The following is a 16,069-nucleotide window of genomic DNA, read 5'->3' as shown; positions in this document are numbered from 1 at the left end:
TCTCGCTCTGTCTCTCTTTCTGTCTCTCTGTCTCTCTGTCTCTGTCTCTCTGTCTCTCTCTGTCTCTCTCTGTCTCTCTCTGTCTCTCTCTGTCTCTCTCTCTCTCTGTCTCTCTCTGTCTCTCTCTGTCTGTCTCTCTGTCTCTCTCTGTCTCTCTGTCTCTCTCTGTCTCTCTGTCTCTCTGTCTCTCTCTCTCTCTCTCTCTCTCTCTCTCTCTCTCTGTCTCTCTCTCTGTCTCTCTGTCTCTCTGTCTCTCTCTGTCTCTCTGTCTCTCTGTCTCTCTGTCTCTCTCTCTCTCTCTCTCTCTCTCTCTCTCTCATATAGTTGTATCGTGGGCACCAGTGTAGCCTCCCTGCTGATGACCATCGAAGAGATGCACATCCTCAGCAAGAAGATGTTTTTCAACAGTCTCAGTCTCCACGCGAGCAGGCTCATGGACAAGGTAGGCTTTGTTATCTTTGGTAAACTAAACATCACTTTGTTGATGACTTCATATAGAGCTTCTATTTTGTTGCTCTGATGGACTCGGCTATCACAGTATTTTGTTGTATGAATACGATCAGTGAACATGTACAGAGATGAACAGTTTGTACACTGAACAATAGTATAAACAAAACATGTAAAGAGTTGGATTCATGAGCTGAAATTAAAAACATCCCAGAAATATTCTATCCACACAGAAAAGTTTTTTTTCTCTCCAATTTGTGCACACATTTCTTTACATCCCTGTTAGTGAGCATTTCTCCTTTTCCAAGATAATCCATCCACCTGACAGGTGTGGCGTATCAAGAAGCTGATTAAACAGCATGATCATTACACAGGTGCACCTTGTGCTGGGGGGGACAATAAACGGCCACTTTAACATGTGCAGTTTTGTCACACAGCACAATGCCACAGATGTCTCAAGTTTTGAGGGAGCTACTGGCGTGCTGACAGCAGGCATGTCCACCAGAGCTGTTACCAGCGAATTGAATGTTCATTTATTCATAAGCCCCCCCCCCTCAACGTCTTTTTAAAAGAATTTTGCAGTACGTCCAACCGGCCTCACGACCGCAGACCTGGGTCGGGGGGGGGGGGTGATTTCTGTCTGTAATAAAGCTCTTTCTTGGGGGGAAAACTAATTCTGATTGGCTGGGCCCAGTGGCTGGTTTTGGCCCCCCAGTGGCTGGGTCTGGCTCCTCAGTGGCTGGGTCTGGCTCCCCAGTGGCTGGGTCTGGCTCCCCAGTGGCTGGGTCTGGCTCCCCAGTGGCTGGGTCTGGCTCCCCAGTGGCTGGGTCTGGCTCCCCAGTGGCAGGGTCTGGCTCCCCAGTGGCTGATTCTGGGTCTGGCTCCCCAGTGGCTGGTTCTGGCCCCCCAGTGGCTGGGTCTGGCTCCCCAGTGGCTGGGTCTGGCTCCCCAGTGGCTGGGTCTGGTTCTGGGTCTGGCTCCCCAGTGGCTGGGTCTGGCTCCCCACTGGCTGGGTCTGGCTCCCCAGTGGCTGGGTCTGGCTCCCCACTGGCTGGGTCTGGCCCCCAGTGGCTGGGTCTGGCCCCCCAGTGGCTGGGTCTGGCTCCCCAGAGGCTGGGTCTGGTTCTGGGTCTGGGTCTGGCTCCCCAGTGGCTGGTTCTGGTTCTGGCTCCCCAGTGGCTGGGCCTGGTTCTGGCTCCCCAGTGGCTGGGTCTGGTTCTGGCCCCCCAGTGGCTGGGTCTGGTTCTGGCCCCCCAGTGGCTGGGTCTGGTTCTGGCTCCCCAGTGGCTGGGTCTGGTTCTGGTTCTGGCTCCCAGGTTCTGGTTCTGGCTCCCAGGTTCTGGGTCTTGCTCCCAGGTTCTGGGTCTGGCTCCCAGGTTCTGGGTCTGGGTCTGGCTCCCCAGTGGCTGATTCTGGCTCCCCAGTGGCTGGTTCTGGTTCTGGCTCCCCAGTGGCTGGGTCTGTTTCTGGTTCTGGCTCCCCAGTGGCTGGGTCTGGTTCTGGCTCCCCAGTGGCTGGTTCTGGGTCTGGCTGGGTCTGGCCCCCCAGTGGCTGGTTCTGGCTCCCCAGTGGCTGGTTCTGGTTCTGGCTCCCCAGTGGCTGGGTCTGGTTCTGGCTCCCCAGTGGCTGGGTCTGGTTCTGGCTCCCCAGTGGCTGGGTCTGGTTCTGGCTCCCCAGTGGCTGGGTCTGGTTCTGGGTATGGCTGGGTCCGGCCCCCCAGTGGCTGGGTCTGGTTCTGGCCCCCCAGTGGCTGGGTCTGGTTCTGGCTCCCCAGTGGCTGGGTCTGGTTCTGGTTCTGGCTCCCAGGTTCTGGTTCTGGCTCCCAGGTTCTGGTTCTGGCTCCCCAGGTTCTGGTTCTGGCTCCCCAGGTTCTGGTTCTGGCTCCCATGTTCTGGTTCTGGCTCCCCAGGTTCTGGTTCTGGTTCTGGCTCCCCAGGGTCTGGTTCTGGCTCCCCAGGGTCTGGTTCTGGCTCCCAGGTTCTGGTTCTGGCTCCCCAGGGTCTGGTTCTGGCTCCCCAGGGTCTGGTTCTGGCTCCCCAGGTTCTGGTTCTGGCTCCCCAGGGTCTGGTTCTGGCTCCCCAGGGTCTGGTTCTGGCTCCCCAGGGTCTGGTTCTGGCTCCCCAGGTTCTGGTTCTGGCACCCCAGGGTCTGGTTCTGGCTCCCCAGGGTCTGGTTCTGGCTCCCCAGGGTCTGGTTCTGGCTCACCAGGTTCTGGTCTGTTGACTGATTTGCGTTATATGAACTGTAAAATCTTTGACATTTATTCATTTTATATTTTATATTTTTCTTCAGTATAGAAGTGACTTGCCTCGTCCTGTGTACATGCTGTGTACATGCTGTGTACATGCATGATGGTCCAACTTCCACATTTTCTATTTAGACAACAAAAAGTGTTTGAAATGTTCCTGTGCCCAAGCTAATGACATGCTGGTGCAGTAGTAGTTCAATAGGATGTGGAGAAACATGTTGTTTCTCAACCCTCACAGACAACAGGCCTATTCCTGTAAGACATGCAGACCTAACGGGTCCCTAATTCACTATATAGAGCACTGCTTTTGACCAGGGCCCATAGGGCTTTGGTCTAAAGTAGTGCCCTATACAGGGAATAAGGTCACCGTTTGGGACCGTTTGTGAGGAGAGCTGGTTACCAGTTGGGACTGAGAAACAGCAGCCCGTTTCCTCAAATTGGAGTCCAAATATCCCGGATCACGGACAGGCCTCAGTCCAAATAACACTAGCTGCTATCAGATCAATAGCATGAATCACACTAACAACCCTCAACACCTCTCTAATCTATCAGCCTTGGGGTTTAGGCTGCTACTTTGTTACCATCTCCACACCAGCTAATACCAGGGACACTGACTTTTACTAATCACATGTATTAGATGGAGAGGAGGAGAGATGGAGAGGGGAGATGGAGGGAGGAGAGGGGGAGAGGGGAGATGGAGGGAGGAGAGGGGGAGAGGAGGAGAGATGGAGGGATGGAGGGGGGAGATGGAGGGAGGAGAGGGGGAGAGGGGAGATGGAGGGAGGAGAGGGGGAGAGGAGGAGAGATGGAGAGGAGGAGAGATGGAGAGGGGAGATGGAGGGAGGAGAGGGGGAGAGGGGAGATGGAGGGAGGAGAGGGGGAGAGGAGGAGAGATGGAGAGGAGGAGAGATGGAGAGGGGGAGAGGAGGAGAGATGGAGAGGGGAGATGGAGGGAGGAGAGATGGAGAGATGGAGAGGGGAGATGGAGGGAGGAGAGGGGGAGAGATGGAGGGAGGAGAGGGGGAGAGATGGAGAGGGGAGATGGAGGGAGGAGAGGGGGAGAGGGGAGATGGAGGGAGGAGAGGGGGAGAGGAGGAGAGATGGAGAGGAGGAGAGATGGAGAGGGGGAGAGATGAGATGGAGAGGGGAGATGGAGGGAGGAGAGGGGAGATGGGGAGATGGAGGGAGGAGAGGGGGATGGAGGAGGAGAGATGGAGGGATGGAGGGGGAGATGGAGGGAGGGAGGGGGAGAGATGGAGAGGAGGAGAGATGGAGAGGAGGAGAGATGGAGAGGAGGAGAGATGGAGAGGAGGAGAGATGGAGAGATGGAGAGGGGAGATGGAGGGAGGAGAGGGGGAGAGATGGAGGGAGGAGAGGGGAGAGATGGAGAGGGGAGATGGAGGGAGGAGAGGGGGAGAGATGGAGAGGGGGAGAGATGGAGAGGAGGAGAGATGGAGGGAGGAGAGATGGAGGGAGGAGAGATGGAGGGAGGAGAGATGGAGGGAGGAGAGGGGGAGAGATGGAGAGGAGGAAAGATGGAGAGATGGAGAGGGGGAGAGATGGAGAGGGGGAGAGATGGAGAGGAGGAGAGATGGAGAGGGGGAGATGGAGAGGAGGAGAGGGGGAGAGATGGAGAGGAGGAGAGATGGAGAGATGGAGAGGGGAGATGGAGGGAGGAGAGGGGGAGAGGGGGAGAGATGGAGAGGAGGAGAGATGGAGAGATGGAGAGGGGAGATGGAGGGAGGAGAGGGGGAGAGGGGGAGAGATGGAGAGGAGGAGAGGGGGAGAGGGGGGATGGAGGGAGGAGAGGGGGAGAGGAGGAGAGATGGAGGGATGGAGGGGGGAGATGGAGGAGAGGGGGAGAGGAGGAGAGATGGAGAGGAGGAGAGATGGAGAGATGGAGAGGGGAGATGGAGGGAGGAGAGGGGGAGAGATGGAGAGGGGAGATGGAGGGAGGAGAGATGGAGAGGGGAGATGGGGGAGAGATGGAGAGGGGGAGAGATGGAGAGGGGGAGAGATGGAGAGGAGGAGAGATGGAGGGAGGAGAGGGGGAGAGATGGAGAGGAGGAGAGATGGAGAGGGGGAGAGATGGAGAGGGGGAGAGATGGAGGGAGGAGAGGGGGAGAGGGGGAGAGATGGAGAGGAGGAGAGATGGAGAGGAGGAGAGATGGAGAGGAGGAGAGATGGAGAGGAGGAGAGATGGAGAGAGGAGAGGGGGAGAGATGGAGAGGAGGAGAGATGGAGAGGAGGAGAGATGGAGAGGGGAGATGGAGGGAGGAGAGGGGGAGAGGGGGAGAGATGGAGAGGAGGAGAGATGGAGAGGAGGAGGGGAGATGGAGAGGAGAGATGGAGAGGGGGAGAGATGGAGAGGAGGAGAGATGGAGAGGAGGAGAGATGGAGAGGAGGAGAGATGGAGAGGAGGAGAGATGGAGAGGAGGAGAGGGGGAGAGATGGAGGGAGGAGGGATAGAGAGGGTGAGAGATGGATGGAGAGATGGGGAGAGTTTGAGGGAGGAGAGATGAGGAGAGATGGAGAGGAGGAGAGATGGAGAGGGGAGATGGAGGGAGGAGAGGGGGAGAGATGGAGAGGAGGAGAGGAGGAGAGATGGAGAGGAGGAGAGATGGAGAGGAGGAGAGATGGAGGGAGGAGAGGGGGAGAGATGGAGAGGAGGAGAGATGGAGAGGAGGAGAGATGGAGAGGAGGAGAGATGGAGGGAGGAGAGGGGGAGAGATGGAGAGGAGGAGAGATGGAGAGGGGAGATGGAGGGAGGAGAGGGGGAGAGATGGAGAGGAGGAGAGGAGGAGAGATGGAGAGGAGGAGAGATGGAGAGGAGGAGAGATGGAGGGAGGAGAGGGGGAGAGATGGAGAGGAGGAGAGATGGAGAGGAGGAGAGATGGAGAGGAGGAGAGATGGAGGGAGGAGAGGGGGAGAGATGGAGAGGAGGAGAGATGGAGAGGAGGAGAGATGGAGAGGGGAGATGGAGAGATGGAGAGGGGGAGAGATGGAGAGGGGGAGAGATGGAGAGGGGGAGAGATGGAGAGGGGGAGAGATGGAGAGGAGGAGAGGGGGAGAGATGGAGGGAGGAGGGATAGAGAGGGTGAGAGATGGATGGAGAGATGGGGAGAGTTTGAGGGAGGAGAGATGAGGAGAGATGGAGAGGAGGGGAGATGGAGGGAGGAGAGGGGGAGAGATGGAGAGGGGGAGAGATGGAGAGGAGGAGAGATGGAGAGGAGGAGAGATGGAGAGATGGAGAGGAGGAGAGGGGGAGAGATGGAGAGATGGAGAGGAGGAGAGATGGAGGGATGGAGAGATGGAGAGGGGAGATGGAGGGAGGAGAGGGGGAGAGATGGAGGGAGGAGAGGGGGAGAGATGGAGGGAGGAGGAGAGGGGTAGAGAGGAGAGGGCCATGGCTATGAAGGAGGAACTGTAGCGTAAGTGGTTGAATTGTTTCTCTAACCCCTCCCTCCTCCTCCTCCCTCTAATCCCTCCCTCCTCCTCCTCCCCCTCCCTCCTCCTACACCTCCCTCTAACCCCTCCCTCCTCCTGCTCCCTCTAACCCCTCCCTCCTAGTAACCCCTCCCTCCTCCTCCTCCTCCTGCTCCCTCTAACCCCTCCCTCCTAGTAACCCCTCCCTCCTCCTCCTCCCTCTAACCCCTCCCTCCTACTCCTCCCTCTAACCCCTCTCTCCTACCCCTCCCTCCTCCTCCTACTCCTCCCTCTAACCCCTCCCTCCTCCTCCTCCTCCCTCTAACCCCTCCCTCCTCCTCCTCCTACCCCTCCCTCTAACCTCCTCCTCCCTTTCCTCCTACCTCTCCTCCTACCCCTCCCTCTAACCTCCTCCTCCCTTTCCTCCTACCTCTCCTCCTACCCCTCCCTCTAATCACCTCCTCCTCCTCCCTCCAGGTGGAGCTCCCCCCTCCAGATCTGGGCCCCACCTCCTCTCTGACCCAGACCCTGGCTCTCCTGAGGGAGGTGTTGGCATCTCATGACTCCTCTGTCGTTCCTCTGGACGCTCGCCAGGCTGACTTCGCTCAGGTAATGTCCTCTGCCCTCAGGTTAATGTCCTCTGCCCTCAGGTTAATGTCCTCTGCCCTCAGGTTAATGTCCTCTACCCTCAGGTTAATGTCCTCTGCCCTCAGGTTAATGTCCTCTGCCCTCAGGTTAATGTCCTCTACCCTCAGGTTAATGTCCTCTGCCCTCAGGTTAATGTCCTCTACCCTCAGGTTAATGTCCTCTACCCTCAGGTTAATGTCCTCTGCCCTCAGGTTAATGTCCTCTGCCCTCAGGTTAATGTCCTCTACCCTCAGGTTAATGTCCTCTGCCCTCAGGTTAATGTCCTCTACCCTCAGGTTAATGTCCTCTACCCTCAGGTTAATGTCCTCTGCCCTCAGGTTAATGTCCTCTACCCTCAGGTTAATGTCCTCTACCCTCAGGTTAATGTCCTCTGCCCTCAGGTTAATGTCCTCTGCCCTCAGGTTAATGTCCTCTGCCCTCAGGTTAATGTCCTCTGCCCTCAGGTTAATGTCCTCTGCCCTCAGGTTAATGTCCTCTACCCTCAGGTTAATGTCCTCTGCCCTCAGGTTAATGTCCTCTACCCTCAGGTTAATGTCCTCTACCCTCAGGTTAATGTCCTCTACCCTCAGGTTAATGTCCTCTGCCCTCAGGTTAATGTCCTCTGCCCTCAGGTTAATGTCCTCTGCCCTCAGGTTAATGTCCTCTGCCCTCAGGTTAATGTCCTCTACCCTCAGGTTAAGGTCCTCTGCCCTCAGGTTAATGTCCTCTACCCTCAGGTTAATGTCCTCTACCCTCAGGTTAATGTCCTCTACCCTCAGGTTAATGTCCTCTACCCTCAGGTTAATGTCCTCTACCCTCAGGTTAATGTCCTCTACCCTCAGGTTAATGTCCTCTGCCCTCAGGTTAATGTCCTCTGCCCTCAGGTTAATGTCCTCTACCCTCAGGTTAATGTCCTCTGCCCTCAGGTTAATGTCCTCTACCCTCAGGTTAATGTCCTCTACCCTCAGGTTAATGTCCTCTGCCCTCAGGTTAATGTCCTCTGCCCTCAGGTTAATGTCCTCTGCCCTCAGGTTAATGTCCTCTGCCCTCAGGTTAATGTCCTCTGCCCTCAGGTTAATGTCCTCTGCCCTCAGGTTAATGTCCTCTACCCTCAGGTTAATGTCCTCTACCCTCAGGTTAATGTCCTCTACCCTCAGGTTAATGTCCTCTACCCTCAGGTTAATGTCCTCTACCCTCAGGTTAATGTCCTCTACCCTCAGGTTAATGTCCTCTACCCTCAGGTTAATGTCCTCTACCCTCTGGTTAATGTCCTCTGCCCTCAGGTTAATGTCCTCTACCCTCAGGTTAATGTCCTCTACCCTCAGGTTAATGTCCTCTACCCTCAGGTTAATGTCCTCTGCCCTCAGGTTAATGTCCTCTGCCCTCAGGTTAATGTCCTCTGCCCTCAGGTTAATGTCCTCTGCCCTCAGGTTAATGTCCTCTGCCCTCAGGTTAATGTCCTCTACCCTCAGGTTAATGTCCTCTGCCCTCAGGTTAATGTCCTCTGCCCTCAGGTTAATGTCCTCTACCCTCTGGTTAATGTCCTCTGCCTTCAGGTTAATGTCCTCTACCCTCAGGTTAATGTCCTCTACCCTCAGGCTAATGTCCTCTACCCTCTGGCAATGTCCTCTACCCTCAGGTTAATGTCCTCTACCCTCTGGTAATGTCCTCTACCCTCAGGTTAATGTCCTCTGCCCTCAGGTTAATGTCCTCTACCCTCAGGTTAATGTCCTCTACCCTCAGGTTAATGTCATCTACCCTCTGGTAATGTCCTCGGCCCTCAGGTTAATGTCCTCTACCCTCTGGTAATGTCCTCTACCCTCAGGTTAATGTCCTCTGCCCTCAGGTTAATGTCCTCTACCCTCAGGTTAATGTCCTCTACCCTCTGGTAATGTCCTCTGCCCTCAGGTTAATGTCCTCTACCCTCAGGTTAATGTCCTCTACCCTCTGGTAATGTCCTCTACCCTCAGGTTAATGTCCTCTGCCCTCAGGTTAATGTCCTCTACCCTCAGGTTAATGTCCTCTACCCTCAGGTTAATGTCCTCTACCCTCAGGTTAATGTCCTCTGCCCTCAGGTTAATGTCCTCTACCCTCAGGTTAATGTCCTCTACCCTCTGGTTAATGTCCTCTACCCTCTGGTTAATGTCCTCTACCCTCAGGTTAATGTCCTCTACCCTCTGGTTAATGTCCTCTACCCTCTGGTAATGTCCTCGGCCCTCAGGTTAATGTCCTCTGCCCTCAGCTTTTTGTGTACAGTGTCAGCCAGTAACCTGTCTGTCTGTCTCTCTGTTAGGTGTTGTCTTGTATTCTGGACCCCCTGCTCCAGCTGTGTACAGTGTCAGCCAGTAACCTCGGCACTGCAGACATGGCGGTGTACATGGTGAACTCTCTGTATGTGATGAAGACCACCCTGGCTCTGTTTGAGTTCACAGACAAGAGGCTGGAGATGCTGGAGTTCCAGGTACTGAACTGGCAACCCTTTGTTGGAGCACTGATGGCCAGGTTCCAAAAGACAGATGAGGCCTCGTGCTGGACTAAGGAGAGTTCAGGACTACAAATCAATCTGTCTCCAGGAAACTGGCCATCAGTGTTGTAGAAAAGTCGTCTGTCCCTTGACGTGCCTGAAACATGTGGATGTCACCTTATAGACGTTACAGAATATATTCTATTTGATGTTTAGGCCTAATTTAGTCAGTTCAATCACTGGCTGAAGTAGCATTATCTTTACGTGTTCTGTTCCAACAACAGTAGCCATAGTAACATTAAATACATGATGTATTCTGTTCTAGAACAGTAGCCATAGTAACATTAAATACATGATGTATTCTGTTCTAGAACAGTAGCCATAGTAACATTAAATACATGATGTATTCTGTTCTAGAACAGTAGCCATAGTAACATTAAATACATGATGTATTCTGTTCCTAGAACAGTAGCCATAGTAACATTAAATACATGATGTATTCTGTTCCAGAACAGTAGCCATAGTAACATTAAATACATGATGTATTCTGTTCCAGAACAGTAGCCATAGTAACATTAAATACATGATGTATTCTGTTCTAGAACAGTAGCCATAGTAACATTAAATACATGATGTATTCTGTTCCAGAACAGTAGCCATAGTAACATTAAATACATGATGTATTCTGTTCTAGAACAGTAGCCATAGTAACATTAAATACATGATGTATTCTGTTCCAACAACAGTAGCCATAGTAACATTAAATACATGATGTATTCTGTTCTAGAACAGTAGCCATAGTAACATTAAATACATGATGTATTCTGTTCTAGAACAGTAGCCATAGTAACATTAAATACATGATGTATTCTGTTCTAGAACAGTAGCCATAGTAACATTAAATACATGATGTATTCTGTTCTAGAACAGTAGCCATAGTAACATTAAATACATGATGTATTCTGTTCCAACAACAGTAGCCATAGTAACATTAAATACATGATGTATTCTGTTCCAGAACAGTAGCCATAGTAACATTAAATACATGATGTATTCTGTTCCAACAACAGTAGCCATAGTAACATTAAATACATGATGTATTCTGTTCTAGAACAGTAGCCATAGTAACATTAAATACATGATGTATTCTGTTCTAGAACAGTAGCCATAGTAACATTAAATACATGATGTATTCTGTTCTAGAACAGTAGCCATAGTAACATTAAATACATGATGTATTCTGTTCTAGAACAGTAGCCATAGTAACATTAAATACATGATGTATTCTGTTCCAGAACAGTAGCCATAGTAACATTAAATACATGATGTATTCTGTTCCAGAACAGTAGCCATAGTAACATTAAATACATGATGTATTCTGTTCCAACAACAGTAGCCATAGTAACATTAAATACATGATGTATTCTGTTCTAGAACAGTAGCCATAGTAACATTAAATACATGATGTATTCTGTTCTAGAACAGTAGCCATAGTAACATTAAATACATGATGTATTCTGTTCTAGAACAGTAGCCATAGTAACATTAAATACATGATGTATTCTGTTCTAGAACAGTAGCCATAGTAACATTAAATACATGATGTATTCTGTTCCAGAACAGTAGCCATAGTAACATTAAATACATGATGTATTCTGTTCTAGAACAGTAGCCATAGTAACATTAAATACATGATGTATTCTGTTCTAGAACAGTAGCCAGTATAGTAACATTAAATACATGATGTATTCTGTTCCAGAACAGTAGCCATAGTAACATTAAATACATGATGTATTCTGTTCAGAACAGTAGCCATAGTAACATTAAATACATGATGTATTCTGTTCCAGAACAGTAGCCATAGTAACATTAAATACATGATGTATTCTGTTCTAGAACAGTAGCCATAGTAACATTAAATACATGATGTATTCTGTTCCAGAACAGTAGCCATAGTAACATTAAATACATGATGTATTCTGTTCCAGAACAGTAGCCATAGTAACATTAAATACATGATGTATTCTGTTCCAGAACAGTAGCCATAGTAACATTAAATACATGATGTATTCTGTTCCAGAACAGTAGCCATAGTAACATTAAATACATGATGTATTCTGTTCCAGAACAGTAGCCATAGTAACATTAAATACATGATGTATTCTGTTCCAGAACAGTAGCCATAGTAACATTAAATACATGATGTATTCTGTTCTAGAACAGTAGCCATAGTAACATTAAATACATGATGTATTCTGTTCTAGAACAGTAGCCATAGTAACATTAAATACATGATGTATTCTGTTCTAGAACAGTAGCCATAGTAACATTAAATACATGATGTATTCTGTTCTAGAACAGTAGCCATAGTAACATTAAATACATGATGTATTCTGTTCCAACAACAGTAGCCATAGTAACATTAAATACATGATGTATTCTGTTCAAGAACAGTAGCCATAGTAACATTAAATACATGATGTATTCTGTTCTAGAACAGTAGCCATAGTAACATTAAATACATGATGTATTCTGTTCTAGAACAGTAGCCATAGTAACATTAAATACATGATGTATTCTGTTCTAGAACAGTAGCCGTAGTAACATTAAATACATGATGTATTCTGTTCCAACAACAGTAGCCATAGTAACATTAAATACATGAATTCTGTTCTAGAACAGTAGCCATAGTAACATTAAATACATGATGTATTCTGTTCTAGAACAGTAGCCATAGTAACATTAAATACATGATGTATTCTGTTCTAGAACAGTAGCCATAGTAACATTAAATACATGATGTATTCTGTTCTAGAACAGTAGCCATAGTAACATTAAATACATGATGTATTCTGTTCCAACAACAGTAGCCATAGTAACATTAAATACATGATGTATTCTGTTCCAGAACAGTAGCCATAGTAACATTAAATACATGATGTATTCTGTTCCAACAACAGTAGCCATAGTAACATTAAATACATGATGTATTCTGTTCTAGAACAGTAGCCATAGTAACATTAAATACATGATGTATTCTGTTCCAGAACAGTAGCCATAGTAACATTAAATACATGATGTATTCTGTTCTAGAACAGTAGCCATAGTAACATTAAATACATGATGTATTCTGTTCTAGAACAGTAGCCATAGTAACATTAAATACATGATGTATTCTGTTCCAGAACAGTAGCCATAGTAACATTAAATACATGATGTATTCTGTTCTAGAATAGTAGCCATAGTAACATTAAATACATGATGTATTCTGTTCTAGAACAGTAGCCATAGTAACATTAAATACATGATGTATTCTGTTCTAGAACAGTAGCCATAGTAACATTAAATACATGATGTATTCTGTTCCAGAACAGTAGCCATAGTAACATTAAATACATGATGTATTCTGTTCCAGAACAGTAGCCATAGTAACATTAAATACATGATGTATTCTGTTCCAGAACAGTAGCCATAGTAACATTAAATACATGATGTATTCTGTTCTAGAACAGTAGCCATAGTAACATTAAATACATGATGTATTCTGTTCTAGAACAGTAGCCATAGTAACATTAAATACATGATGTATTCTGTTCTAGAACAGTAGCCATAGTAACATTAAATACATGATGTATTCTGTTCCAGAACAGTAGCCATAGTAACATTAAATACATGATGTATTCTGTTCCAGAACAGTAGCCATAGTAACATTAAATACATGATGTATTCTGTTCCAGAACAGTAGCCATAGTAACATTAAATACATGATGTATTCTGTTCCAGAACAGTAGCCATAGTAACATTAAATACATGATGTATTCTGTTCTAGAACAGTAGCCATAGTAACATTAAATACATGATGTATTCTGTTCTAGAACAGTAGCCATAGTAACATTAAATACATGATGTATTCTGTTCTAGAACAGTAGCCATAGTAAACATGATGTATTCTGTTCCAGAACAGTAGCCATAGTAACATTAAATACATGATGTATTCTGTTCCAGAACAGTAGCCATAGTAACATTAAATACATGATGTATTCTGTTCCAGAACAGTAGCCATAGTAACATTAAATACATGATGTATTCTGTTCTAGAACAGTAGCCATAGTAACATTAAATACATGATGTATTCTGTTCTAGAACAGTAGCCATAGTAACATTAAATACATGATGTATTCTGTTCTAGAACAGTAGCCATAGTAACATTAAATACATGATGTATTCTGTTCCAGAACAGTAGCCATAGTAACATTAAATACATGATGTATTCTGTTCCAGAACAGTAGCCATAGTAACATTAAATACATGATGTATTCTGTTCCAGAACAGTAGCCATAGTAACATTAAATACATGATGTATTCTGTTCCAGAACAGTAGCCATAGTAACATTAAATACATGATGTATTCTGTTCTAGAACAGTAGCCATAGTAACATTAAATACATGATGTATTCTGTTCTAGAACAGTAGCCATAGTAACATTAAATACATGATGTATTCTGTTCTAGAACAGTAGCCATAGTAACATTAAATACATGATGTATTCTGTTCTAGAACAGTAGCCATAGTAACATTAAATACATGATGTATTCTGTTCTAGAACAGTAGCCATAGTAACATTAAAACAGTAGCCATAGTAACATTAAATACATGATGTATTCTGTTCTAGAACAGTAGCCATAGTAACATTAAATACATGATGTATTCTGTTCCAAGAACAGTAGCCATAGTAACATTAAATACATGATGTATTCTGTTCTAGAACAGTAGCCATAGTAACATTAAATACATGATGTATTCTGTTCTAGAACAGTAGCCATAGTAACATTAAATACATGATGTATTCTGTTCTAGAACAGTAGCCATAGTAACATTAAATACATGATGTATTCTGTTCTAGAACAGTAGCCATAGTAACATTAAATACATGATGTATTCTGTTCTAGAACAGTAGCCATAGTAACATTAAATACATGATGTATTCTGTTCTAGAACAGTAGCCATAGTAACATTAAATACATGATGTATTCTGTTCTAGAACAGTAGCCATAGTAACATTAAATACATGATGTATTCTGTTCCAGAACAGTAGCCATAGTAACATTAAATACATGATGTATTCTGTTCCAGAACAGTAGCCATAGTAACATTAAATACATGATGTATTCTGTTCCAGAACAGTAGCCATAGTAACATTAAATACATGATGTATTCTGTTCTAGAACAGTAGCCATAGTAACATTAAATACATGATGTATTCTGTTCTAGAACAGTAGCCATAGTAACATTAAATACATGATGTATTCTGTTCTAGAACAGTAGCCATAGTAACATTAAATACATGATGTATTCTGTTCTGATGTATTGTATTCTGTTCCAGAACAGTAGCCATAGTAACATTAAATACATGATGTATTCTGTTCTAGAACAGTAGCCATAGTAACATTAAATACATGATGTATTCTGTTCTAGAACAGTAGCCATAGTAACATTAAATACATGATGTATTCTGTTCTAGAACAGTAGCCATAGTAACATTAAATACATGATGTATTCTGTTCTAGAACAGTAGCCATAGTAACATTAAATACATGATGTATTCTGTTCCAACAACAGTAGCCATAGTAACATTAAATACATGATGTATTCTGTTCTAGAACAGTAGCCATAGTAACATTAAATACATGATGTATTCTGTTCTAGAACAGTAGCCATAGTAACATTAAATACATGATGTATTCTGTTCTAGAACAGTAGCCATAGTAACATTAAATACATGATGTATTCTGTTCTAGAACAGTAGCCATAGTAACATTAAATACATGATGTATTCTGTTCTAGAACAGTAGCCATAGTAACATTAAATACATGATGTATTCTGTTCTAGAACAGTAGCCATAGTAACATTAAATACATGATGTATTCTGTTCCAGAACAGTAGCCATAGTAACATTAAATACATGATGTATTCTGTTCCAACAACAGTAGCCATAGTAACATTAAATACATGATGTATTCTGTTCCAGAACAGTAGCCATAGTAACATTAAATACATGATGTATTCTGTTCCAACAACAGTAGCCATAGTAACATTAAATACATGATGTATTCTGTTCTAGAACAGTAGCCATAGTAACATTAAATACATGATGTATTCTGTTCTAGAACAGTAGCCATAGTAACATTAAATACATGATGTATTCTGTTCTAGAACAGTAGCCATAGTAACATTAAATACATGATGTATTCTGTTCCAGAACAGTAGCCATAGTAACATTAAATACATGATGTATTCTGTTCCAGAACAGTAGCCGTAGTAACATTAAATACATGATGTATTCTGTTCTAGAACAGTATAGTAACATTAAATACATGATGTATTCTGTTCTAGAACAGTAGCCATAGTAACATTAAATACATGATGTATTCTGTTCTAGAACAGTAGCCATAGTAACATTAAATACATGATGTATTCTGTTCCAGAACAGTAGCCATAGTAACATTAAATACATGATGTATTCTGTTCCAGAACAGTAGCCATAGTAACATTAAATACATGATGTATTCTGTTCCAGAACAGTAGCCATAGTAACATTAAATACATGATGTATTCTGTTCTAGAACAGTAGCCATAGTAACATTAAATACATGATGTATTCTGTTCTAGAACAGTAGCCATAGTAACATTAAATACATGATGTATTCTGTTCTAGAACAGTAGCCATAGTAACATTAAATAAATACATGATGTATTCTGTTCCAGAACAGTAGCCATAGTAACATTAAATACATGATGTATTCTGTTCCAGAACAGTAGCCATAGTAACATTAAATACATGATGTATTCTGTTCCA

At 45.5% G+C, this 16,069-nt stretch overlaps 1 protein-coding gene across 1 annotated transcript in view; it reads left to right on the top strand.

Annotated features, from left to right (window-relative positions):
* The window catches only part of cog6 (component of oligomeric golgi complex 6), a 171,333-nt gene that overhangs the window by 112,964 nt on the left and 42,300 nt on the right, over window positions 1-16,069 (top strand). The window contains exons 12-14 of the mRNA XM_052468857.1: window positions 325-442; window positions 6,599-6,730; window positions 9,042-9,209. Of these exons, the coding sequence (XP_052324817.1) occupies window positions 325-442; window positions 6,599-6,730; window positions 9,042-9,209 (418 nt within the window). The remainder of the gene's footprint in view (window positions 1-324; window positions 443-6,598; window positions 6,731-9,041; window positions 9,210-16,069) is intronic.

Source organism: Oncorhynchus keta, chromosome 18, assembly GCF_023373465.1.
Source record: "Oncorhynchus keta strain PuntledgeMale-10-30-2019 chromosome 18, Oket_V2, whole genome shotgun sequence".
NCBI lineage: Eukaryota > Metazoa > Chordata > Actinopteri > Salmoniformes > Salmonidae > Oncorhynchus > Oncorhynchus keta.
The sequence above is the reverse complement of the archived record's forward strand: the minus strand, read 5'-3'. Positions and strand labels throughout refer to the sequence as shown.